This window comes from Oreochromis niloticus, linkage group LG14 (assembly GCF_001858045.2).
Source record: "Oreochromis niloticus isolate F11D_XX linkage group LG14, O_niloticus_UMD_NMBU, whole genome shotgun sequence".
In the NCBI taxonomy this organism is placed as follows: domain Eukaryota; kingdom Metazoa; phylum Chordata; class Actinopteri; order Cichliformes; family Cichlidae; genus Oreochromis; species Oreochromis niloticus.
Window position 1 is genome coordinate 35,231,214 of NC_031979.2, and position 23,221 is coordinate 35,254,434.

General features: G+C 40.1%; 1 protein-coding gene across 4 annotated transcripts; it reads right to left on the reverse strand.

Annotated features, from left to right (window-relative positions):
* Positions 1–20: 20 nt before the first annotated feature.
* Positions 21–9,822, reverse strand: LOC100710442 (rhomboid-related protein 4). Of its 4 annotated transcripts, XM_003456408.5 has the most exons (8): positions 9,670–9,822; positions 7,672–7,823; positions 5,519–5,831; positions 4,013–4,145; positions 3,756–3,844; positions 3,516–3,572; positions 1,986–2,129; positions 21–1,858 (listed from the first exon to the last, which is right to left on the reverse strand). In XM_003456408.5, the coding sequence occupies exons 2-8, from the start codon at positions 7,813–7,815 to the stop codon at positions 1,746–1,748; spliced, it is 993 nt and encodes a 330-aa protein (XP_003456456.2). In that variant the 5' UTR covers positions 7,816–7,823; positions 9,670–9,822; the 3' UTR covers positions 21–1,745. The 4 variants fall into 4 exon arrangements, 3 of the variants coding, with proteins under 3 accessions (XP_003456456.2, XP_013120283.1, XP_013120284.1); XM_013264829.2 differs by lacking the exon at positions 9,670–9,822 and having other exon boundaries at positions 7,672–9,164; XM_013264830.3 differs by lacking the exon at positions 9,670–9,822 and having other exon boundaries at positions 5,519–6,699; positions 7,672–7,808.
* Between the last annotated feature and the right edge of the window lie 13,399 nt (positions 9,823–23,221).

Genomic DNA, 23,221 nt, shown 5'->3' on the forward strand with positions numbered 1-23,221 from the left:
CTGCAAACATGTCGTATATGTATTTTTAACCAGTTATTTATTGAATTTTGCTTCTTATATAACACATATGGTACATGTAAAAACACACAATACAGAAGTTCATGTAAAAAAAGATAAATAAAAGTGCAAATGCAAAAGAAAAGAGTGATTTAAATTTCAGCATTTACCTCTTTAAACACATTGTTTCACTGAGCCATACTGAAGGCTGTCTCAAATCCTAACATTTATCGTGAAGCTGCAGGAGGAGTGATAATCAGAGGTGCACAGGTGAGTCTTTCCTGGAAATGTCTTTTTTTTTTTTTATAAAAGAGGCCCTGCACACAGGTGAAATATACACACACACTACAGAGGGAGTGCTTTTTATCTGTGATGATGATGTTTCAGAGTAGATTATTACATTTTCTACCCTCCACAATTTCTGTGTGTGTAATTCAAGAAAAGGTGTGATATCCTTAAATTAAAAGGGTTCCTAAATATAACACATTGCCGTGTCACACCCGAGATCGTAAAACCGTTAACAATGATGCAGTTGTGTCAAATGTCAAATTTTACTGACATCGGTTTAACAAAGGACACCTTTGGATGGATGTTTCCCCTCGCCTCCTCTTCCTCATCTCTGGTGGGAGGGACTAATACAAAATCAGAGGAGGCAAGGAGAGGAGTCAAGGATTCAAGAGGAGGAGCTTGAGGCTGTAAATTAGTATAAATATGCTGTGCTCACTTTGGACCCGACTTTAACATCTAAACATGATTCTAAAAAGTTATCCAGCTTGTAAAATGTAACCCTTAGAGTTTCAAGCAAATCAGACTGCAGAGAGGATGCGTCTACAGTTTAAGACTTTTATCATATATCGAGTATTGTTTCACTATGTAGTGATAAATAGTTGAAATTACAAAAAACCCTCAACTTTTTGATAAAAACTCATTATTCCTGAAAAATTCTGGAAAAACATGTTTTTGAGTTTTCATAATTTAAAAAAATCAGTATTCCTATTTTATATATAAGAATCTACATAGACTTGCTCCACATCCTTTAAAGGAATTTATTAATCAAAAGTCAGATTGTGAAGTTGCACAAGGGCCACCGCTAGAGGGGAGTGTGGGGTAGTCTATAGGTGCACTACATTTAGACAGTCAATACAGGAGCTAAATGTTGGAATGGCTTACCAAAGGAAACAAAGGAGCGTTCCACATACACAGAGTTTAAGGCACATATTAAAGTGATGGTGAACCAGGTCTGTGCTCACTGGGTTCAGATGTGCAGGTCTACATGAATGATGCTGAGTAGCCTAAACATGGTGGAGAGGAGCCAGATATAAGCTGCAGCGGCTGGCAGAGTAATGAAAAACCACCAATGGCAAAACCCACAGTGAAATTCAAAAAGGTAAGGGTGAGAAAACCAGTGGAACACAAGGAGCAAAAACACTAAATATACACAGAAGAGCTGACTGAATAACGAGACACAAGTGGGAACAATTAACCACAGATGAAACCGATATGCTGGCAGAAAACCAGACAGCAGGAAAATAAAGACAGGAAGTAAAAGCACATACAATAGAAAACAAAGTCCCCAAGTAATACAAGAAGTCCAAACTAGGAGGAAGTCTTTGTTTGAAGACCGCTGCAGGCCGCACCTCAATCCTCTTATGTGACCCGCAGCAACAAGGGAGAGTGATGGGAGGCATCTTCCCAGTTAAACCAGTGAAAATGAGAAAAAAACAAAACTGGAAAATAAAAATCCGTAATTACAATCTTCTTTTCTGGTTGGTAACTTCCTGCTCAAACCTCCTCAGCCGCCTCCTCCTGAGATCCTCAGAGTCCCCCGGGTGACGTTCAGTTTCTCTTCGCCTGGTTTGTCCTGAAAAATTAGGTTGTGGCTAAATGTTTACTTTTTAAATGTAATTTGGCTCAAATGTATCTAATTTATTTTATAAATTAAGTATTAATTTTAGCAGTAAAAGCAAACTGTCACTTCTGCCTCTTGCCTGGATGTTTCAGACTGTTTCTGATCGCCAGCTCTATCTGCTCGTCCTCCGTCAGTCCTGAGATGTAGCTCTCAGAATAATCAGACGTGTGATCCTCCGCAGGTCGAGGCTCTTCAAAGTATTCTCGTCTGGTCCCGCTGTAGCCTGCAGGCACACATGTGCACTACAAGATTAAAGTTTCAAACTTGAGTTTAATTTTTAAATCTTGCAACGCTGGGTAAAAATGAAAAGGTTACAACACAGAAAGTTAATACAAATAAAAGCACTGAGTGTCTATAAAGCAGATTCAATCAAAAGCCAGGCTGCAGTGGCAGTGTTGGAACCTACATAACGCACTTTCACAAACCAAACTGTCAGAAATCCTCTCATCCTGATTATTTCTCTCATTTATCTTCCCACTAGTGGCCAACACTGTGAAGCAGGATTTTGGCTTATCCAGATAACTTCAGGGTTCACTTCTTACCGGGGTAAATCGCCATGGATACTTATGCTGTGAACCTAACCTGCTCTAGAGCAGGTTGAGATTCGGATAGCGTCACCATTTCAGTAAGATCCCTGGGACCTCCTTGCGTGAAGAAAAAATTAAAGAAGCACTTTTACAGGCAATATTAGATATCCTTCCTCTAAACTTCACCAGCCACGCCTGTTCAGCTGCTCGTCAACACAAATATCTGTTGAGCAGCAGCTCAGTGTATTTAGGCACATAGACACGATGAGACAACCTGCTGAAGATCTGACTGAGCATCATTTAAACACCTGTGGTTTATTTAAATACCTGTGACAACATATTGTTGCTAATCATGTCCATCCCTTTATGATCACAGTGCGCCATCTTCTGATGGCTGCTTCCAGCAGGTTAACACGCCACTCAAATCATCTCAAACTGGTCTCCTGAACATAACTGCGAGTTTTACTCGAATGGCCTCCACAGTCACCAGATCGCCAACATGAGAGTCACATCACTGATGTTCATGTGACCTTAATTCTTCAGACTGCTGTGAAGGCAAAAAGGGTCCAAGACTGCAAGGTGCAGATTCACTAGCTGGTCCCATGTCCTCATTTTAGGATTGGCAGCGTTTTTTAAGTAGATAAAGGCGAATGGCTTGATCAAGAATTGATCTGCGGTTTGGGGAAGGCCTTCGTGAGCACAGGCGGCGGCTCCAGGGCCTGGCAGATCCTCATGTACTAATGAGAAGTGAAGAAGTGAAAGAACTGAAAAAGGGGGAGGTTGGGTACAAAAACAAGAACGAACAGCTTGTCATATGTAGGTAAGACCTGGAAGGGGCGTGTTTGGAGGCATGGTCCCACTCCTGAAATTCAGATAATTTATCTCCAATAATAAAGTGTTGGAGATAAATTGAGGCAACCTCATCATGAATCCTAAACTGGTTCGTCTTTCAGAAAGTGGGCACCTTCAGCAGGTTTTAAAAGCTGTACTAGAAAACTGAACAAACAGTCGTTCTCACTGGATTATTGCATATTCTATAAAACAGTGGATCCTTTATGTTTTCTATAACAATGCTGTTGTACCTGAAGAGCTGTAGTATGAACGCTGGCGTGAAGTAACTCCATCTGAAGATAACATATCTGATTGGAGAGAGAGAAAAAAGCATTTTCAGATTCATATGTAAGTATTAAAGATTTCTTTCACACAGGCACATGTTTACTGATCATGACTGTGTAAAAAACATAATTTTATCATTTTTGTTTTCGTTGTTTGCAGAATGAAGAATTCATTTGCTACACAAACTGAGAAAGCAGCATTCAGACCTGCACATGCCTCCATGATGGTCTTCAGTGGACCCGCAGTGTAGAGCAGACCCACCAGGACACCTGCCAGGTGGCCAACCAGAGAAGTCCTGAAAGCCAGCAGCAGGGAAAAAACTCAGCATATTGTTTCATCATGTGAGCCACATGATGATAAAATATCTGCTCGGTTTTAGATAAAAAAGATGCCGGCTTCAAGTCGACGCTTCAAAATCGATTTGTTTTCTCTGTGATCATCTTTGACTGGAGCAGTCTCTCACCCAGGAGCGATTAGATAGATGAGCACCAGCTCCACCCAGCTAGCAAAGCGATTGGACACCCGAATATTCATCACGTACGTCACACCACCAGGGTTGAAGTGGTTATTGACGACCTTCAGTGCAAACAAGACCCCTGCAAACAGATGTGGTAGTAAAATTAAGGAAGGAAACAAAGAGGCCATGTGAAGCTATTCTTATATTCCTATCTTCTTTTTCATTTCATGTTTTTTGGTTTTGACAAAATGTTATAAATATCTCGTTATGATTAGTTGATTAATCATTGAGGTGAAAAAAAATATATGTAGTCCAAAAATGAAAAGAATTCAGTTTCTGTGAGAGGAAGAAAAACAGCAAATCTTCTCATTTTAAAAGATGAAACTTTAACCTTCTGGCAATGTATTATAGTTATTATGTTTAAATTAGTGCATTTAGCTTAAAATAGACTATTTTTTTACTTACTTATTTTATATATTTGTTTGATTTTATAACTTGGATTTATTGTGGCTGCAGGATTTTTAACATTCAACTTCAAAATATTAATTTAGAGTCATTTAGTTATGTTGTGTTTAGGTTTTGATAAATTCAGTGTCATTTTCTCAGGTGTCATGGTTCCAGGTTCAGGACTTTACATTCATGTTTAGTTCTGGTTCTTTAGTTTTTTTGGTTTAGAATTCTTAGTGAGTGGATTTTAGTATATTATTATTTCTGTACTATGAGTTTCTTATAGTTATTAAAAAAAATGTTTTTCTTTTGGCTTTGGCTTTTTTTCTCCTTTGTTTATTTTATTGTTTTTAGATTTACGTTTTGTTTTTGTGTCTAGTTTTTTTTTCTAGTTGATTCATTTTGTTCTTAAGTATTTTAGCAGGTTTTTTTTTATTCCTCTGTGTTTTTGTATCTTCAACTTGTATCAGGTCATTAGGATCCTTAGTCTTAGTTGGTTTCTGTTAGTGTTTAGTGTTTGAGTTTATTCACATTTGACCAGTATCCACTTAAATGTTATTGTGGACAAGGTCACTAAACTAAATCCAGTCATATTCCAAGAGCACTGATCTAGAGGGGAGCTGCTCCAACAGGTGTGATTGGTGGCCTGAAAGTGGGCCTGCAAGGCTACTCGGGGCTGCAGGGCAGGGTGGACATCTGGAGGACAGGGGCAGTCAGAATTTAGTCCCCTCACCCATCAGCTGCATCCAAGCTGTGCACTGCCTACTGGGTACAACCCATGGGATCAGTGACTGGTATATTTGAACAGAGAGCCGATCCAGACTTCCTGTATTGGGATGCTGGTTCCAGATCAACACATTCAACTACCAAAATTTTATATTATACTTCAAAAGTTAATTTTTAATCATGTATAAAAAATATAAATGCTGATAATTTTGGTGCTGATGGATCACTCCTTCACTTTTTTCTTTAACAGTTACTTAAAGTACTTTTTTTATTTTATCTTGTTATCCATAAATCTAAATTTTCTTCCTTTGAATCACTACTACTGCTGGGAGTTTGTACCCGAGAAGCCGACAGCACACTCTCTGCTGAAAGCCTGCACATATTCCAATAATGGATCAGAACGATCCGTGCCCTCCATGAGCTTAATCATCAGTGCCTGCAGCAGCAGGTACACCAATCCAGTGAGCAGAAAGAAGACTGACAGCAGGTACAGGAACCAGCTTCCACCCAGACGTCGCTCCAGCCTGATGCCTTTCCACAGGAAGGACGCCATGTTGAAGTAAAGGTGCCAATCATCGATGTGATGCAGGGGGGACAGGAGGAGTCGTCGCCACTCTTTATTCCGGTACACCTGATCAAGGCTCATGCAAGCCTGGACACAAAGTAAAAACAGTGATATGTGACAAAAACTGCTTTTGATACTTTTTAATGCATCAATAATGTGAATCCAAAATCAGTGACAGGAGACTTTGAAGGCAGGATGTTTCAGTTGATGGTTCAGTATGAAGAATGCTCCTTCACACCTTTTATTATATTCATCAGCGGAAAAACCAGTTCGTCAGTTCTGTTTGCAGGTTTGCAGGTGTTGGCTGTCACAGAAGCACCGCCATGTGATCCAGTTTCCTCTTTCAGTTGCTAAATTATTCAACAAAATTCTCGCCTGTCTTTCTGTTTAAAGGTTCACCTCAGGGTTTTTCCATTTTTTGCTCAGACTCGTTGTTTCATCATTAAAGACATGATTCTCTTCAACCAGGAAGATAATCTTCAATTTTTATGACTTAATTATGTATTTTTGTCTGTCATCCGAATGTCTGACATTTTCTGGTTCTCCTGCTTATTACAAATAAAAACAACTTCTGATTCTGAAGGAAGTCAGTCTAAGATGCAATCACTGGACGTTTTGTTCATAAACTAATTATAAAATTACAGGTTAATTTCTATCCCAACAGGTACAGTTTACACAGTTTAAGTAGCAGAGAGCTGCTGCTATCAAATGTCATTGGTTAACTGGTCATCAGCAAGTGTGAGCACCTCTGAAAAAACAGAGGTTTCGGCAGTTTGCTGTTCTGGAGCATTCAGGTGTGTTAACACATCATGTATACTTCCCAGGAGGATATATCAGCATACACAGCTGGGGGGATGATTTGGACTTGTTTTTTAGCCACAGGACCCGGGCACCTTACAGTCATTGACTAGACCAGGCCTCGAGAGCCAGTGTCCTGCAGGTTTTAGATAACACCCTGGATCAACACACATGAATCAAATGATTAGTTCATTACCAGGCTTCTGGAGAACTTCAAGACATGTTGAGGCGGTAATTTAGCCATTTAAATCAGCTGTGATGGATCAGGGACAGACCTAAATCCTGCAGGACTCCGGCTCTCGAGGCCTGGAGTTCCCTACCCTTGGACTAGACCATGAACTTTTCTGTACACTAAAGTATTCTAGGGTCATATTTGAAGCCATCTGTCAGAGCTTGGGTGTCTAAAGCTTTGGGTCATGCAACAGGACAATAATCCCAAACACAGCAACAAAAGAAAGGAATCAAGGTGCTGCAATAAACCAGTCAAAATCTAGAGCTGGTCCTAAATAAAAGGCTGTGCCTGAGACCTTTAGAGAGATGTGTGTAAATAAATGCCTCAAATTCTCAATGAACTGAAGCAAGATTGTAAACAACAGTGGGCCAAATTTCCTCCACAACGATATGAGAGACGAAGTCAAACAGAAAACAATTCCTTTTTCTGTTAACAAGGTTCTACAAGCTAATGAATCATGACATGTACTTAGTTTTTCACAGGACTGTTCAAGTACAGCGGCAGTACCACCCCAGTAACAATACATTTTACTACTACAGGTACAACAAGGTACTTTATATAAGATGAGGGCCTGTATTTGATGTTTATACACTGACAAATATCTCCAAGTTCAAACCAAGACTGGGCACTTCAGTGGCTTTTACAGTACTTTAGAGTGAATGCGGGTTATGGCTTAGGCGGAAACAGCTAGCCTGGCTAGCTTCCTCAATTCAGTTCAATTTTATTTTATTCATCACAGCAACAGTCACATCAAAGCGCTTGATATCACGAGGTAAAGACTCTACAGTAATTCATAGAAACTCCGACAATCAGACGACCCCATCTTTAAATCCCATCATTTCATCATACCACTCTTATTAAATCTATATAACATATAATTCTACAGTGGGGAGTTACCTTCAGTGGTGGAGCAGGAGGAAACACGTACAGGTACACATTGAATCCCAGGACAGCCAGGGTGATGGCTGGGATGTTTCCCGGACCCTCCTGGAACAGCTGGACAAGCAGGAGCAGGAGACCTGCCTGGAAACCCCTCTGCATGCTGAAAGCTGAGGTTTAAAGGAACAGTTTGACATGACAGATAAAGACAGACAACAATTCACAGTTCTGGCCAATTTAGAATCACCCATTAACCAGACCTATGCATGCATGTCTTTGGACTGTGGGAGGAAGCCCGAGTACCCAGAGAAAACCCACACAGGACAGAGATCACACAAACAGCACCGGCAGGCCGGTGGATTCAACCTTACTGTGTGGCCTCAGCACTAACCACTGCGCCACTGTGTCTGCGGTCCATGACGGCGCTACTCTGTCACAAGGTGTGACTATCAAACAAACAAGGACAATGAAAAGTAAAATTGATTGTCTCACCACCGACTATATAATTTACACTTATAAACACAAACAAAAACCATCCAGCCAAAAGAGAATATTACAGTTTTTGTTTTAAACCTTTTACTAAAAACTATCATGTGTCAAAACTTCTTTCTCACAGAAGCAATACTGAAGGGACCATTTCATGTAATCACATCAAAATCTTTATGAGGAAAAAACACATTTTATCCCATTAACAGATGCCCCTAACAGATGTCCACTCTTTTGCTGTTATTGTAATCGAGACATTTGTAGATCGATAAAAAAGTTTAAATAAAAACATGCTAGTAACATCTTTTGGCCTTTGACAAAATTAAATGCAATTAAACATTAAACAATGAAATCACCTGAGTGCGCATAGCCATGTCTTGGGGGAAACGCACACGCTCACGTACATGCAGAGTGGGGTTGGTTTAGGTGGGGGATGGTACACGCCATAACATTACTATTTAAGTTTTTAGTTGACTTCTAAAAGAGCTCAGTGCTGCAGGCAGAGCTCTCCAGTGGTCATGCGCCACACAGCCTCAAAGATCTCCCTGCACCCTTAGGTGGATGTGCAAGAACAAACAGAGTGAGACTGTCAAACCTAAGCGAGCAAACGGACATGTTTAGAGTTTGATAAGCAGATATAACATGATAATAACTGTGTGCTGAAAGACGCTCAAATACACATTCTCTTGAGCATTTATCTGCACTCCTTTAGCTCCCCAAATGTTGAACTGCTCATTTAATGTTTCTTTTTCACAGATGAGTCACTTTATTTCATTATTCCATGAATTAAATGACAAAGATGGGGTCTGTCTAATAATATCTAAAAAAACAAACAAACAGAAAAATGTTTAGCATCTAGGCCTGTATAGACCTGTGCATCACGAGATTGGCGGTGCCCACACAGTTACAGCCAAACCTTCACTTTTTCACATAATGTAAACATGAATCTGCAGTCTTTAGACTCAGCAGTGTCTGCTCCTCTTCCTCATTATTTCTCTTTTAATAAGAATCAGCAGAATCTGAACAAACTTACAGGTCAACTCAGTGCCGTCTGGCGATGTGTTTGATTATGCATGCTTTGGGTCGGGCACACACTTCTGCTGTGGGCACGCGTCTGTCTGCGCGCTCCCGCCGGGGGACGAAAATCGAAAGTGATACCTCAGAGGAGAACGACCCCTCGCAATAAATTAATAAACAAATAGCAGCACAAACAGTTTGATTGCCGGTGGGAAATAAATCGATCAGCGGGCAACACGTCACCCTCGGTATGTTTGCACAGCGAGATTTCATTGGCTGAGGACGGAGCTGGGCTTTAGAGACGGTCTGAAACGCATCCGTGTAAATCCTGCGACGTGGATGCTTATATCCTTATATCCTTCCATAATTGCATTTCTATTAAAATATTTGAGTTTATAAAGAACAGCTAACAAACACAAAGCTCTGCAGCATGTGATAACTAACCGCTCTGAGCCCAGGGCGAAGTGTGTTAATCACACCCGGGTTATGTTTCCGTGATGTGGATTCACTTACCCTAACACCGCTGATCAGGATAACCGACCACACTAGGCTGGTTGTTAACTTGCTAAGTTAACCCAGGTTTCCCCTGCGCGTTCACGGGAAAGGGTGGCACTGTGGCACATGATCAATCTAAAAGAGGGCGTTTCACTTTACTTCACCCTGCTGTTTATTTCTAAGGTGACGGCAGCTCTGAAGCTTTAAACTGGATTCATTTTAAATGGAGGCCGTTTTACTCTCTGAGCTGCAGACTCGGTGTGGCACAGGAAGCACTCAGGGAAATAGATGACAAGTCTCAATTTCATCAATTTAATTTGGCCATACCAACAAACATGCCAAGCCTTGTGGACTTCATCACATCAGGTCATATCATTCATGTAGAGCAATTTGGCAGATGCGTGGATTTAAAAAGACCAAATGGGAATTCACTTCCTGGTCTCATATCAGTTTTCTCAATAGAGTAACTAGGGCTGTTCGATATAACGATATATATCGGATGACGATATAAAAACGTCTATGTTTCATTTTACGCTATCGTTTGTTTCGTGGTGTCGCAAAGTAAACTGTTTACGGCAATATTTTTTCACCGTTTTGATGATCATTGTAGTGGCTATATTAATTTGTTAAAGTTCTCTCTTTCTGTTAACCACACTGCTAAAAAAATAAACCTTAGACTCAAACGTTAGAACAGGCTTTTCCCCGCAGCACGCTGTGTAATAAATACTCACAAAGAAAACAGCGGCCGTTACAACTTATGTCTAAAAATGTATTGTTTCATGCATCGGTTAAAACACTGACTCCAGGTACACGACGCCCAGCTGGAAACACTTCACGCAAGTCGAGCTGCCCGACATTCACAGAATTTACAGAAAATGTAAAATTTTTGTGATTTATATCGTTATCGGCGATAGATGTCTTAATATCGGGATATGAGATTTTGGTCATATCGCACAGCCCTAAGTGTAACAATGATGCAAATATTAAAACAGAGCAGTGTGATTTAATTAAAAACATACTTTTATATTTTATAGAAACTTGTACAAAGGAAACACTTTAAGCTCAAATCTTCATTCAGTCCAGCAGATACCCGTCATTGTTTTTAGTGCCGCCTTTGACTGGAAGTGTCACGTGGAAAGGAGAGAGGATGGACCCAACTGCAGACACTGATGAATGGACTTACAGTAAGTGTATCTTTGATGGTGGCAGGAACAGAATACAAACAAAAGCAGACAGTGACTAAGAACTAAACTAAAGGAACTAAAAACCTGATAGTCAGAGACATGAAACACAGACCATGAAACCTGGAACACGGAGAAATGAAGCAGGTGATACACAGATGATCCACACAGATAAAGGGCTTAAAACACAGAGGGATAACGAGGGAATGAGACACAAGAGGAGGGCAGGGAGAAATCACACAAAATCAGGGGAAGCAAAACTTTAAACACAAACATAGCACACGAGATTGTCAAAGTAAAACAGGAAACATGACACAAACTTGACACTGAAACAATGAGAAGTACAGACATGAAAACATAACTTGACTAAATGTGACATAAGGAACATAGGGGAAGTACAGACACAGAAATCAAGAGACTAGAAGCTAAATAACAATGAAACCAAGGATTATTAATAATTCAAAAACACAAAATGATGGGTCACAGATCCAGGACCGTGACAGGAGGAGCTACACGGCAGGGGAGCCGTGCTTTAGTTCATGGTCAGCGAACATCAGGGAGATGAAGGCTGGAGCGATCTGAAGACACTATGACTGGACTGACTCGGTCCTTGTGTGTCTGTGTGAGTTTGTTCTGCCTGATCTGATCAGTGTTTTCTGCTGTTGGTGCAGATTCTAAACTGCAAGAAGCAAAAGAACCACATGAAGCTGACGTCACCTGTCTGACATGAACACATGAACCAAACTGTCCTAGAGTACATTCACTAATCTACCATCCAGTTTGTGACATGAAAAGAGAAACAGGACCAGAAACTACTTGGACTGGTTTCATGCGCCTCACCTTTTACCCACAAAGAAAGCATCAGTACATTATTAGTACATCTCAGAGACACTTTCTTTCTCACAGTCACAGGAAGAGTAATAGATTACATCTCTCACAGTATCTGACCAACCAGCTGCTGTGGAAAGTCACTTATTGGTTTTTTTAGACACAGAGATAAAAAAAAAATGTTTGACTGAATGCTGATAAGTGAATACCGAGAAATTAGAAGGAAATGTTTTCATCTGAGAATCTGATTAAAACTGTCACAGTAACCTTTATATTTTTATTTTTTGGACACACTCAAACAAACAGATCAGATGTTCTCTTAAATATGAAGACTTGCTGCTTTCTTTTTAAACCTTTAATTTTTTTTTATATTTAGTCAGTAAAAACAGGCACGCAGATGATGTTAAATCCTCTTTTGGAGAGAATCCAGCAAGAAAAACTTGCTGGAAAATGTGCAACTTTTTACAAGAGGATCACGAAGGGGGGCCAAGGGGAGGCTGCTGGTCAGGCAGGTAGATGACATGACAGGGTGGTGACGTCAACTACTCCAGGTAAGTTATTTTGAGACTGGGACTCACTGATGGCTCGCCTGGATCCTCTTACAGATCTTGAGGATGATGTCAAAACCAACACATGAGAGAGTCCCAGTTTCATCTTTAGCAGGACCAAGTTTATTTAACCCTGTGTTTGGCCTTATCACTGTTGGCAATAACACGACCAAAGGTTATTCATTGATCCTAATTATTACATTTCAAACACTATGGATCAACAGGTGCTCATGCAACAAATGGCACAGACTTTGTTAATATAATTGTAGATAATGTATGACCTAAATGTATGCATCTTGTGATTTAAACATGTAGGGTAAAAACACTTATAAAATGGTGTAGGTATATGTAGTGTATATGAGTATATATGATTACAATAGAATAGAATAGAATTCAATTTTATTGTCATTGCACATGTCACAAGTACAAGGCAACGAAATGTGTTTGCATCCATCCAGAAGTGCTTTAGCCATAATAATGATATATTACAAAATATATATTAGCAATAATATAGATATATTACAGACTATATATAGATATTATATACAAAGTATATATGTGAGTATTATGATTATATGTCCAGTGTATACAGGTATATGTATATATCATAATAAAATCCACAACAATCGCAGCGATTTCCTAACTCTCTGTGAAGGGTACTCATGGCCATTGAGCAAATTCGTGGTTGTTGATCAATAATCATGACAATTTGCATATTAATGATGAAGGAACTGACCTCATAGCCCATTGTTCATTCAGTGGTGCTAGTTTCAGTCATGTGCAATTGTACTGTTTATAAGATTGGGGAAACCTGCAGTCAGCTGAGACTGAAGAAGTCACTTGGATGAGTGAAGAAACGTTTCTCCCACTGAAAACGTTACGTCCAGATGAACAGAATCAACTTTTTAGGATGTACTTAACTGGATGATTGAGCATGCATCAAAACAATAACAAAATACATTTTTCCAGGAGATATGATAATGATTCACATCAGAGTGAAGAACTAATAAATTTATCCTAGATCTACCTGATCACTGACTGATAGAATGGATAAGATTATAAATTAAAATCATATATAAAAAAAAAAAACCCCACTTTAGAATTACCTTTTAAATGAAATATGAGCACAAATAAAATATTTATCTTAGATATAAGTCAAAGGATTAAAAAAAGGCAAAATGTTTAAAAAAAATATAATCATGTGAGAGACATAACACGTAATGATAATAATGATAATAATAATAATAATAATAATGATTATAAGCATACTAAGTGTGTGTCTGAGCTGAAAGCCGCTCTCCTCTCCTGGTTTTCTGTATCACACAGACCACAACAGCACAAAGCATCACCTGCAGACCGCTGAGCAGTATCCACCTGACTCTGTAGAAGGTCGAGTAAACCCCAAAGGGCTCTCTGTAGATCAGAACTGTTTTTTCTGCTGACACGCACGGACCATATGACTCTAAAACTGCACACCAATACTCTCCTGCTTCTGCCAGTGAGACATTAAAGATTATCTTGCCTTTATCTGAAAGTTTCATTCTGTTTTGTGGAATTTGAACAATTTTGCCTTCTGTTTGGATCGACTTCATAAACCACAGAAGATTCGTAAACTGTCCACTCTTCGCTGAACATCTGACGGTGACATTATCTCCCTCTGAGAAGACCCCTACCGCAGGTGGACCAAATTTGGGGCACACTATAAGCTGGTACCGCTTTTTTAAGGTTTGACTTTGACAGGTGTACCGACCTGAATTCTTTAACATCAGTGATGGAAACACCAACGAGTAGTTTTGACTGATTTCTCTGTAAGCTTGGCTGTGAACGTCTAACTTCCGCCAAATCGGGGGCTGATCATGAATGAAGGGACACTGCAGCACCACTGTCTCTCCCAACGAGTGATAGATTGTGTTTGTTTGTGTGGTCACTCGTACAGAGTTACCGCTCACACACTGCTGCTGCTTCATAACCAGACAGATGTAAAATGTGTGGACTGTGAAGTTGGACACATGAAGAGTTGACATGTTGGTCACCTCCTGGAAACGTTGCCTTCCAGCATTCTTCCCCAAAGTCAATCTGACCATGGAAGTTCCTGTATATATGTCATCCAAATTTGTCAATTCATAATTGATCCACTGGGCCGTTAGTTTGTTGCCTGCTCCCTTATATCGTACGTTTAGTATTGCTTCAAGACTTGTAATATCACTTATTTTATTACTTACTGTCCTGCACACAGTCAGGTTGATGTTTCTCTCATATGTCACGTTGCCCTGAGTCCAGCACATGTCTTGGTACAGTCCAGAATCCGAGTGGGTCAGCTTGTGGAGAGTAAATGAAGAAGAACCATTTAATGCTGAATAAAGGACTCGTCCTGTCACATCTTCATGTAATATGGGGACTCTCTTCCTGAAGTGAGAAATATTCCACAGGACCAGAGAATCTTCACCAACATGTTTGGAGGTTTTGCAGGAGCCGTTGTGATCTGGGAGCTTGAATTGAAAATAGCTTCCTTCCTTGATTATGGCGACAATTTCTTCTGCATGAATGTTGCTGATGAGAGTGAACAGCAGGGAGAAGCAGAGCTGTGCGACTGCAGCCATCCTGCTCAGAGGTCTCCTGGTGAGCGTCGTACAAACACTGACACTGCTCGCTTCATGAGCTTCCTGTTTGTGGTTGGAGGAGGAACGCCACTTCTTTATCACATCATCAAGGAACACTGAAGCACTTGGCTCAGTATCAAGCGTTCGGTCTGTTTAATGTGTGGATGTTACAAAACCTTTTACAGCTCAAACAAGAAAAACTGACCGTTTATTAAAAGCTTCTAAATCTCAGAGACACTGATCCTAAAGCTGAACTCCCTTGGACTCAAAACCAGCAAGAAACCAGGGAGGGTCATTCCATATAAACTCAGTGAAATCTGAAACCTCAGGATCAGTTGATTTGTTGAGAAATAACTGTACACTGTGATGAGTTCTACTTTCGGGCTGAGACTCCAATCAGCCTTCACACCTGACTGCAATCAAGTCACCGGCATTTAAGAGCAGCACTCACAACAGACCTCTGCCAGATCTTCAGCTAACTCGTTTACCTGCCTGGTCATCATGCTTCACAGTCGGAACAATACTCACCTCTGTCTGGATGCTGGTTTTCTGCTATCAGGTTACACTCCCTACGTCATGGCGCTCCACCTGCCTGCCTCCCTGCCAGAGCTGTTGGACCAAGTACATTCTGGACCCTCTGGATCACTTCTCACCCGGACCCCTTGGACTCCCTCCTCCCATGTCGCCTTCACCCACAATGCAATACCCGCAATGGAAGTACTCTTTGTACTTCCACCCGGGCTCCTTAAATTCCGGAGGAAACATTTTCACTGGGAGAAAAGTATGTGGTCGGGTCCGTTATTCCTATGCCACAGCGACTAACAAACCTACAAACAAGAGCTAGGCAAGAGCTTAAGCCATGACAAAACTGAAAAACCAAAAAGGAACAACTGATTAATTATGGTTAGAAAACTAAAGAGCTAAACATAAATCCTTTCTGAAAACCCAAACAGATCACGAACTCACAAAAAACAGAAAAAGTTAGGTTCAAGTTCCAGGGACACTGACAGATAATTCACTGGAAAAATCATCAAAAAGTGTATTTTGAGTAAACTTTTAAGGGTCATATCACGATGTGCGACAGATGGCTGCTCCAAACAAGTTATATGAAAGGTCTCCTTTTGAGCTACATTTTAAACTGAGGCTCATCAAACTGAGATTCTTTCTCAATTAATTTCAAACTTACTCATATTTTATTATTTTAGAAAATGTCCCAAAAAGGATTTATAACATCATCTCTGTGCCTGTTTTTACGGACAAACATTCAAAAAATGAAAAAGGAATAAACAAATCTGCATGTTTAAGAGAATATCTGATGTGTTTGCTTGAGAGTGTCCAAAAATAAAAAATACAAAGATTAGTGTGACAGTTTTAATCAGATTCTCAGATGAAAACATTTCCTTCTAAATTCTCAGTACTACTACTAATAATGTAATAATGTATACTTTATTGATCCCCGTGGGGAAATTCCTCTCTGCATTTAACCCATTCACTTTCCACAGCAGCTTGTTGGTCAGTTACTGTGAGAGATGTAATCTATTACTCTTCATGTGACTTCCTGAGAAAGAAAGTGTCTCTGAGATGTACTAATAGTGAACTGATGCTTTCTTTGTGGGTAAAAGATGAAACGAGTCCAAGTAATTTCTGGTCCTGTTTCTAGGACAGCGGTCCCTAACCCCCGGGCCACAGACCGGTACTAGTCTGTGAGTTGTTTGGCACCGGGCCACCAGAGTTGAGGCTCGTGGGTGAAATTTATGGTTTTCAGGGATTTTATCAGTTTTTATCATTATTTTTTTAATCGTTTTTATCGTTAACTCAGTTTCCATGGGTCTTTTCCCATGTATTACGAATAAATCTTCTTTTTTTGGTACTGCTTTTATTTTGTTTGGGATTTTTCAGCTTTAATTCAAAGAATTTATCAAAAGGTTTGTATTAACTATTCAGGAATTACAGACATATTTATACACAGTTTCTTATTTTCAGAGGCTCTGAATTAACTGAACACCTGACTGAGCATCAGTTTCATGTCCAGGTGAGGTTGTTCCCTTATTTCAGCTGGTAAAACATCTGGAATGTTTGTTTCAATGACCAATAAAAGAGAAAACATCCAGTCAGCCTTACTTCTTTGGGTGAAAATGTCGATGTCAGAGGTCAGAGGAGAATGGTCAGACTGCTTTGAGCTGACAGGAAGTACACAATACATCAGACCTTAAAGTGGGTTTCATCCCCCTCCCTACCTCATGGTTATCTTTGTCTTTGTTTCATGTTGATTTCATATGAAAATAAATCAGTAGTGAACTGGGACACAACAAACAGGTTAAAGCATATTTAAGTGCTTAAGCAAACCGGTGAGCACTCTTTTAAAATGAAGGCAAACACTGCAGTCAGAAATCTCCAGTTCAAGCACCGTAACAAGCAAAAAGAAACGAAACAAACGTTGGTCCGACCAAAATTCAGGTAGACAATGGGACAGACAGAGGTTGCAGCACAGTGTGGAGCACTGTTACATTAAACTCACTAACTCCATCATACACCAAAAATCTCACCAGGTACCACCAAAAACCTGACTACACCCAGTGAACACACCAGTTGGTACCAGGAAATCCTACAAATGGCAGCAGGGTAAAATACCATTAACACAATATCTAAAATTACACAAAAAGGAAAAAAAACAGAAACAGTTAAAAACTCTACTGTCGGATATGCATATCCACATTCAATATAGATTATTATAATTATTATATTAAAAAACATTCACTGTATTTTAAAGAAAATACATTAAGAAACAGATTATATTAGATTTATATTTCAAATATGACAAAGTGCTGATTTTACAGCAGCAAAATTATTATGTCTCTACAGTTTAAACATTTAATAATCTTTCTTTGCACAGAGTGATTAGTCAAACAACTTGAATCATCATAAATACTTTTTTTTATATTTATGACTTTATTTTTTTTATTCTTATTACTTTATTATTATAGCACTAGAAATAAATAGTAAGGGAAGGATTCTGGATCAGCACCATGAACCAAACTTGTGGCCATTGTATTTGCAGTGTTCTGAAGAAGGTATCTCACTTTATGTGCGTGTGTGTGTCTGTGTGTGTTTCTGTGTGTGTATGTATTTTTGTGTTACATCCTTAGCCTACCATGAACACCCCTTTCTTTTGCTCTATTAATATTCCAGTTTTGAGTTTATTTCCCACAGTTATTTTAATCTGTTGCCTTATGGTTCCAAGCACTGTCACCAATCTTTGTATTTTATTGTTATCTCATAACACTTGTTTAATCAGACTTTAATCAGACTTATGGACTTTTTAATGTCTACAGTCTCAGATCAACACAGCCCTGCCCTCCAGCACTATCAGCAGCAGGAGCAGCAGCAACCCCTCAACAGCAACATTGTACCCCATCAGGAAAAACAGGCTATGTTCGCTTTGCATTGTTCCCACCTGAGATCAGGGTCCCAATGCTCCAGGTGCCCAAGAACCAGCCGGTACCCGGCAGAAGCCCCCCCACCCCTGACAAAGAAAAGGTCCAAGCCAGAACATCCAGCCACGTGCCCAAGAATCAACAAGATGAAGTCGTGTTTAATGAAGTTTAAAGAAAAAGAAATCTTTTTTTCTGCAGCAGTCAAACAGACTCGGCATCATACCTGCATGAACTGCTGTGGTGATGACCACAGACACCTCATGCACAAGGTATTTCTCCTCCACTGATTGCGTGTGTGTGATAACAGTCTGAACCACAAAGCTGTCTGTGAGCACCAGTGGAGCAATTCATCCACAGAAAGTTAATTATACTGCTGTGACATATGTAAGCAAGATGATTACTGAAATGAGTGAAAGGGGGGGGGGGGGGGGGACGCTTGGACACTGCTAGCAGACGGATGATTCAACCACCGAACCCTGCCCTGTTTCTTTGTTTTTTTTTTTCCTTTTTGTCTTTGCTTCTTGATAAAAAAAGGAGAAATATACTTGCCTACATATGCTATTCTACATGCTTTTAAACCATTTAAAATTACAATTCATAGTTTTATATGTGAATTATATAATGTTAAATTACTATTAAACAAATGACTAAGTAAGTATTTTAGACTTTAGTTTACTTCAGCCATATTCCATATAAATCAGGTATCATACAAAAATAAAAATACAGTCATGACAATAAAAGAATATGACTTTAAGGACAACATTACTTCAGTTATAGTACACCAACATCTCTGATACATTAGCACTAAGGGAACACTGAATGACCTGCTGGTTTTTGTCGATAAAACTACTCATCTAAGATTACCACAAAGTAAAAGATCTCTCAGCAAAATTATGCAACATTTTAGGCACTATTGCCCCGATCAAATCAGTGAGCTGGGACTTTTTATTCTAAACATGAACTACTGTTACAGCAACAGACATGGACTACTGGTGCCCCACACAACAACTCAATGTCCACTATGTGAAGGAGCCAAACACATGCCTTCTCCTCTCGTTAACTGAGATAAACTGCTGGCATATTTGTTTTACATCTATACTGTCCAGTCTCTCCTGGTGGACATACAGCAGCATTGTTTAATCTCGTTTGAGTCACTGTTGACCTTAGCCATGTTTTTAGTCTTCTGAGAGCACTGAAGCTTCTTTCAGGCTCAGTACATGCGTTTTATCCTCAGATTAAAATTATTATTATGTGCTTGATGTGCCTCACCTTTGGCCCTGGCTTTTCCCCTCTGACTGCACTAGAACTGACAGGGGATTTCTTTAAATCACCCTGCCGTTCTTTGTTCAGCTGAGACACCCGAGTTAAAAAACACACAAACACTGCACACACGTAGGCAGGCCTGACGCAACAGAGTCTAATTTACAGGAGTAAAATGCAACATTGGACATTTCTTTTCTAACCACTGCTCGTCAGCAGTGAGTTTTGTGGGCTGATTCCCCATTATCACAGAACTGCAAAGCTTTCTCTGCTACTAGACTCTGGGGTGGTTGCTGACACGGCCTTCTACTCCGGGCTATTCCTGGAGCGGTGTCAGTTTTATGAGACAAAGCCCAACCTTTCCCCTTTGTCACCAGTACTTGAGCTTTTTGCAGGATACACAAAGAAAACAATAAAAAACAATGGAAGTAGTTCAGCAGTTTATTGTGCTGTAAAATCAACTTACTTCCAAAACATATATACACAAAACACATATACATACACACAGATAGACATTTCACGGTCACTTCTGAAACCACTCTAAACACAGTTCCTTGTGGCGAACTTAAACCTTATTTGTCACGAAGTATTTGACGGCTACCTCTAAAACCAACCTAAACTTAGTTCCTTCCGGCGAACTCAAACCTATTTCACGTGTTTCTTTTTTCAGACCCTTGCGGCAGGTTAGACCTGTTGCGCAAAACTTAGACCCTTGCAGCGGGTTAGACCTAAAAAGTGTTTTCTCACCCTCAGTCGTCTTTTGCTGGTTGTTCAGGTCATCTGGATCCCAACGTCGTGGACCAGAACTAAATCACCGGCCTGGACCCGAATTCAACGTCCCAGGACTCTCGCCTCTACCTGGAGAGGGCTGTCAACAGACTTCGGTGCTGGCTTCTCCACGACGTCAGGATGCAGTAGTCAGACCTTACATTGGAGTCACAGAAACGTGTCTGTTGTTTCCATCGCTAAGCTCGAAGGACCAATTTAAATGACAGGGGATTTCTTTAAATCACCCTGCCGTTCTTTGTTCAGCTGAGACACCTGAGGTAGAAAACACAAACACTGCAGATTTTCTTTAACTCGCGAGGGCAGCCATGGAACGCAGGATCTGCGTCTCATGACTGTCTGCGTCCTTTATTTATACAAGATGTTTCTGTGTGTGTGTGTTTGTCTGTGTGTGTGTGTGTGTGTACAAAGGTAACAACGTCACTCAGAGCAGCGGGTTTTTTTCCCCTTCTCTACATTTGCATGTTCTTGTAAAAGAGCTGAGGTTTCACTTCTCTACATCTAAATGTTCTCTGAAGACAGGAAGCGGTTAGTAGCTGCATAAGTTCATCACACAAGTTAAGAGGTGAAAAGTCACATAGACATGTGCTTAATGATAAAATAAAAAGATACATTTCATATAGCTGATCACATTATACAATATTCTCTTTTGACAAGGACATATTGCCACCTGATAAAATAACACATTGATTCGTGCCATATAAAAAGTGAGACATGTCAATTCAGATTCTTTGTCAAACATACACTAATGAATCAATTTACATCAGCAGCCTAACAATTGTCATGATAATAAATACTAGTTAATCTATAGCACCAAATCATCAGTCAGTCACCTGTGACCTTGCCTCTTCACCTCTGTCCGAGCTACAACATGGCAGAGCTGCCTCTGTCACCTGACAAATAACAGTGAGACATTCCAAATACATGCAGTCACATATGTGCTTCAAATACAGTCATGAACCACTAGGTCATCATCCAATTTCACCTGTGATCTTGTATCACCATTACTCTCTGATCTTTGTGTTGGTTCTTCTGTCACCTGACAAATAGGACATACATGACAATAAGAATAAAATGTGTAGCTGCTTCAGTGTTTCTGTCACTTTGTGCAGATCTTGACTCATCAGTAATGTTTGCAGTGTGAGTGCATTTTTAAAACAATTTGTGCAAACTGCACTACAAGGTGGAATATTTGCAAAATCATGACTACCTCATGATATTTTGTCTCAAAAATCAACCCTATGAATATGTCAGTACCATTAGGATGAAATTATTGTGTCACCAATATTTTAACGTTAGACATATAATTTTAACAGCCTCTTTAAACTAATATCCTGGCTTGCTTGAGGCTGCCGTTTTCTCTGACAGTTTCAATCAAAATTAGAAATGCTACTCTGAGAGACTGAGATAACTAATAGTGCTGCCTGTTGTGCAGTTAGTTTCCAAAACACGTTATTCATAGTTACATACAATTTTAGACTGATGTGGGCCAAAGCCTAGCATAGCCTGTAACGTTATTATGACGGACACATTTTATGAGTTAACTTGGCTTTAAGTGACTTACAGGTTTCTTTGAAAAATACTTTCTTATATCCAGGTTCTTCCTTTTTGCTGCCATCCTCCTCTCCTCCTTGCAGGTCCTCGCAGCGCAGGCTTGCCGCTGCTAAAACTAAACAGAGCTCCCTGAAAGGCACAGCCAATCACATTGGCCATATTTGTCACATGACGTAGGACTCCAGTAGAGAACGTAATTTAACTCTTTCTGCACCGCTGGGTGAATGAGACATTGACAGATAAAAGATAAAAAAAGATAAAAATGGTAAATAAATGGTAAATGGCCTGTATTTGTATAGCGCTTTACTAGTCCCTAAGGACTCCAAAGCGCTTTACACACCCAGTAATCCACCCATTCACACACACATGTGTGTGATGAAAGTCTAAGGGGGTCAGATCGGGAGACCTTGGGGGCCATTCAACTGGCCCACGACGACCAATCCACTTTCCAGGAAACTGTTCATCTAGGAATGCTCGGACCTGGCACCCATAATGTGGTGGTGCACCATCTTGCTGGAAAAACTCAGGGAACGTGCCAGCTTCAGTGCATAAAGAGGGAAACACATCATCATGTAGCAATTTCAAATATCCAGTGGCTTTGAGGTTTCCATTGATGAAGAATGGACCCACTATCATTGTACCCCATATACCACACCAAACCATCACTTTTGTTGTTCCGACAGTCTTGGAGGGATCCATCCAATGTGGGTTAGTGTCAGACCAATAGCGGTGGTTTTGTTTGTTAACTTCACCATTCACATAAAAGTTTGCCTCATCACTGAACAAAATCTTCTGCGTGAACTGAGGGTCCTGTTCCAATTTTTGTTTTGCCCATTCTGCAAATTCTGTGCGCCGATCTGGGTCATCCTCATTGAGATGCTGCAGTAGCTGGAGTTTGTAAGGGTGCCATTTGTGAGTAGCTAATATCCGCCGAAGGGATGTTCGACTAATGCCACTCTCCAGTGACATGCGGCGAGTGCTACGCTGTGGGCTCTTGAAGAATGAAGCTAGGACAGCCACTGATGTTTCTTCATTAGTGACAGTTTTCTTGCATCCACATTTTGGCAAATCCAACACTGAACCAGTTTCACGAAACTTAGCAAGCAGTTTGCTAACTGTAGCATGGGAGATGGGTGGTCTCGTAGGGTGTCTTGCATTGAAATCTGCTGCAATGACCCGGTTACTGCGTTCACCGGATATCAACACTTTCGATCCACTCCTCACGTGTTAACCTCTTCGACATGTCAATGGCTGCGAACAAGGAGAAACTTGTAAATAACTCATGAAAGAATAAAGTTACGTTGAAACCAAGCACACCATTGTTTTTCTTGTGACATTACCAATAAGTTTGATGTGTCACATGGCCCTCTTCTTATCGA

Bases quoted from the DNA above. Each gene is read 5' to 3' on its own strand.
- LOC100710442 (XM_003456408.5), bottom strand. From the start codon at position 7,815: ATGCAGAGGGGTTTCCAGGCAGGTCTCCTGCTCCTGCTTGTCCAGCTG. The intron at 4,146-5,518 runs GTACAAACTCCC...ATCTGTTTGCAG, and splicing joins GTGTGCTGTCGGCTTCTCGG to GGGTCTTGTTTGCACTGAAG. The intron at 1,859-1,985 runs GCAAGAGGCAGA...CTAATTTTTCAG, and splicing joins AAACAGTCTGAAACATCCAG to GACAAACCAGGCGAAGAGAA.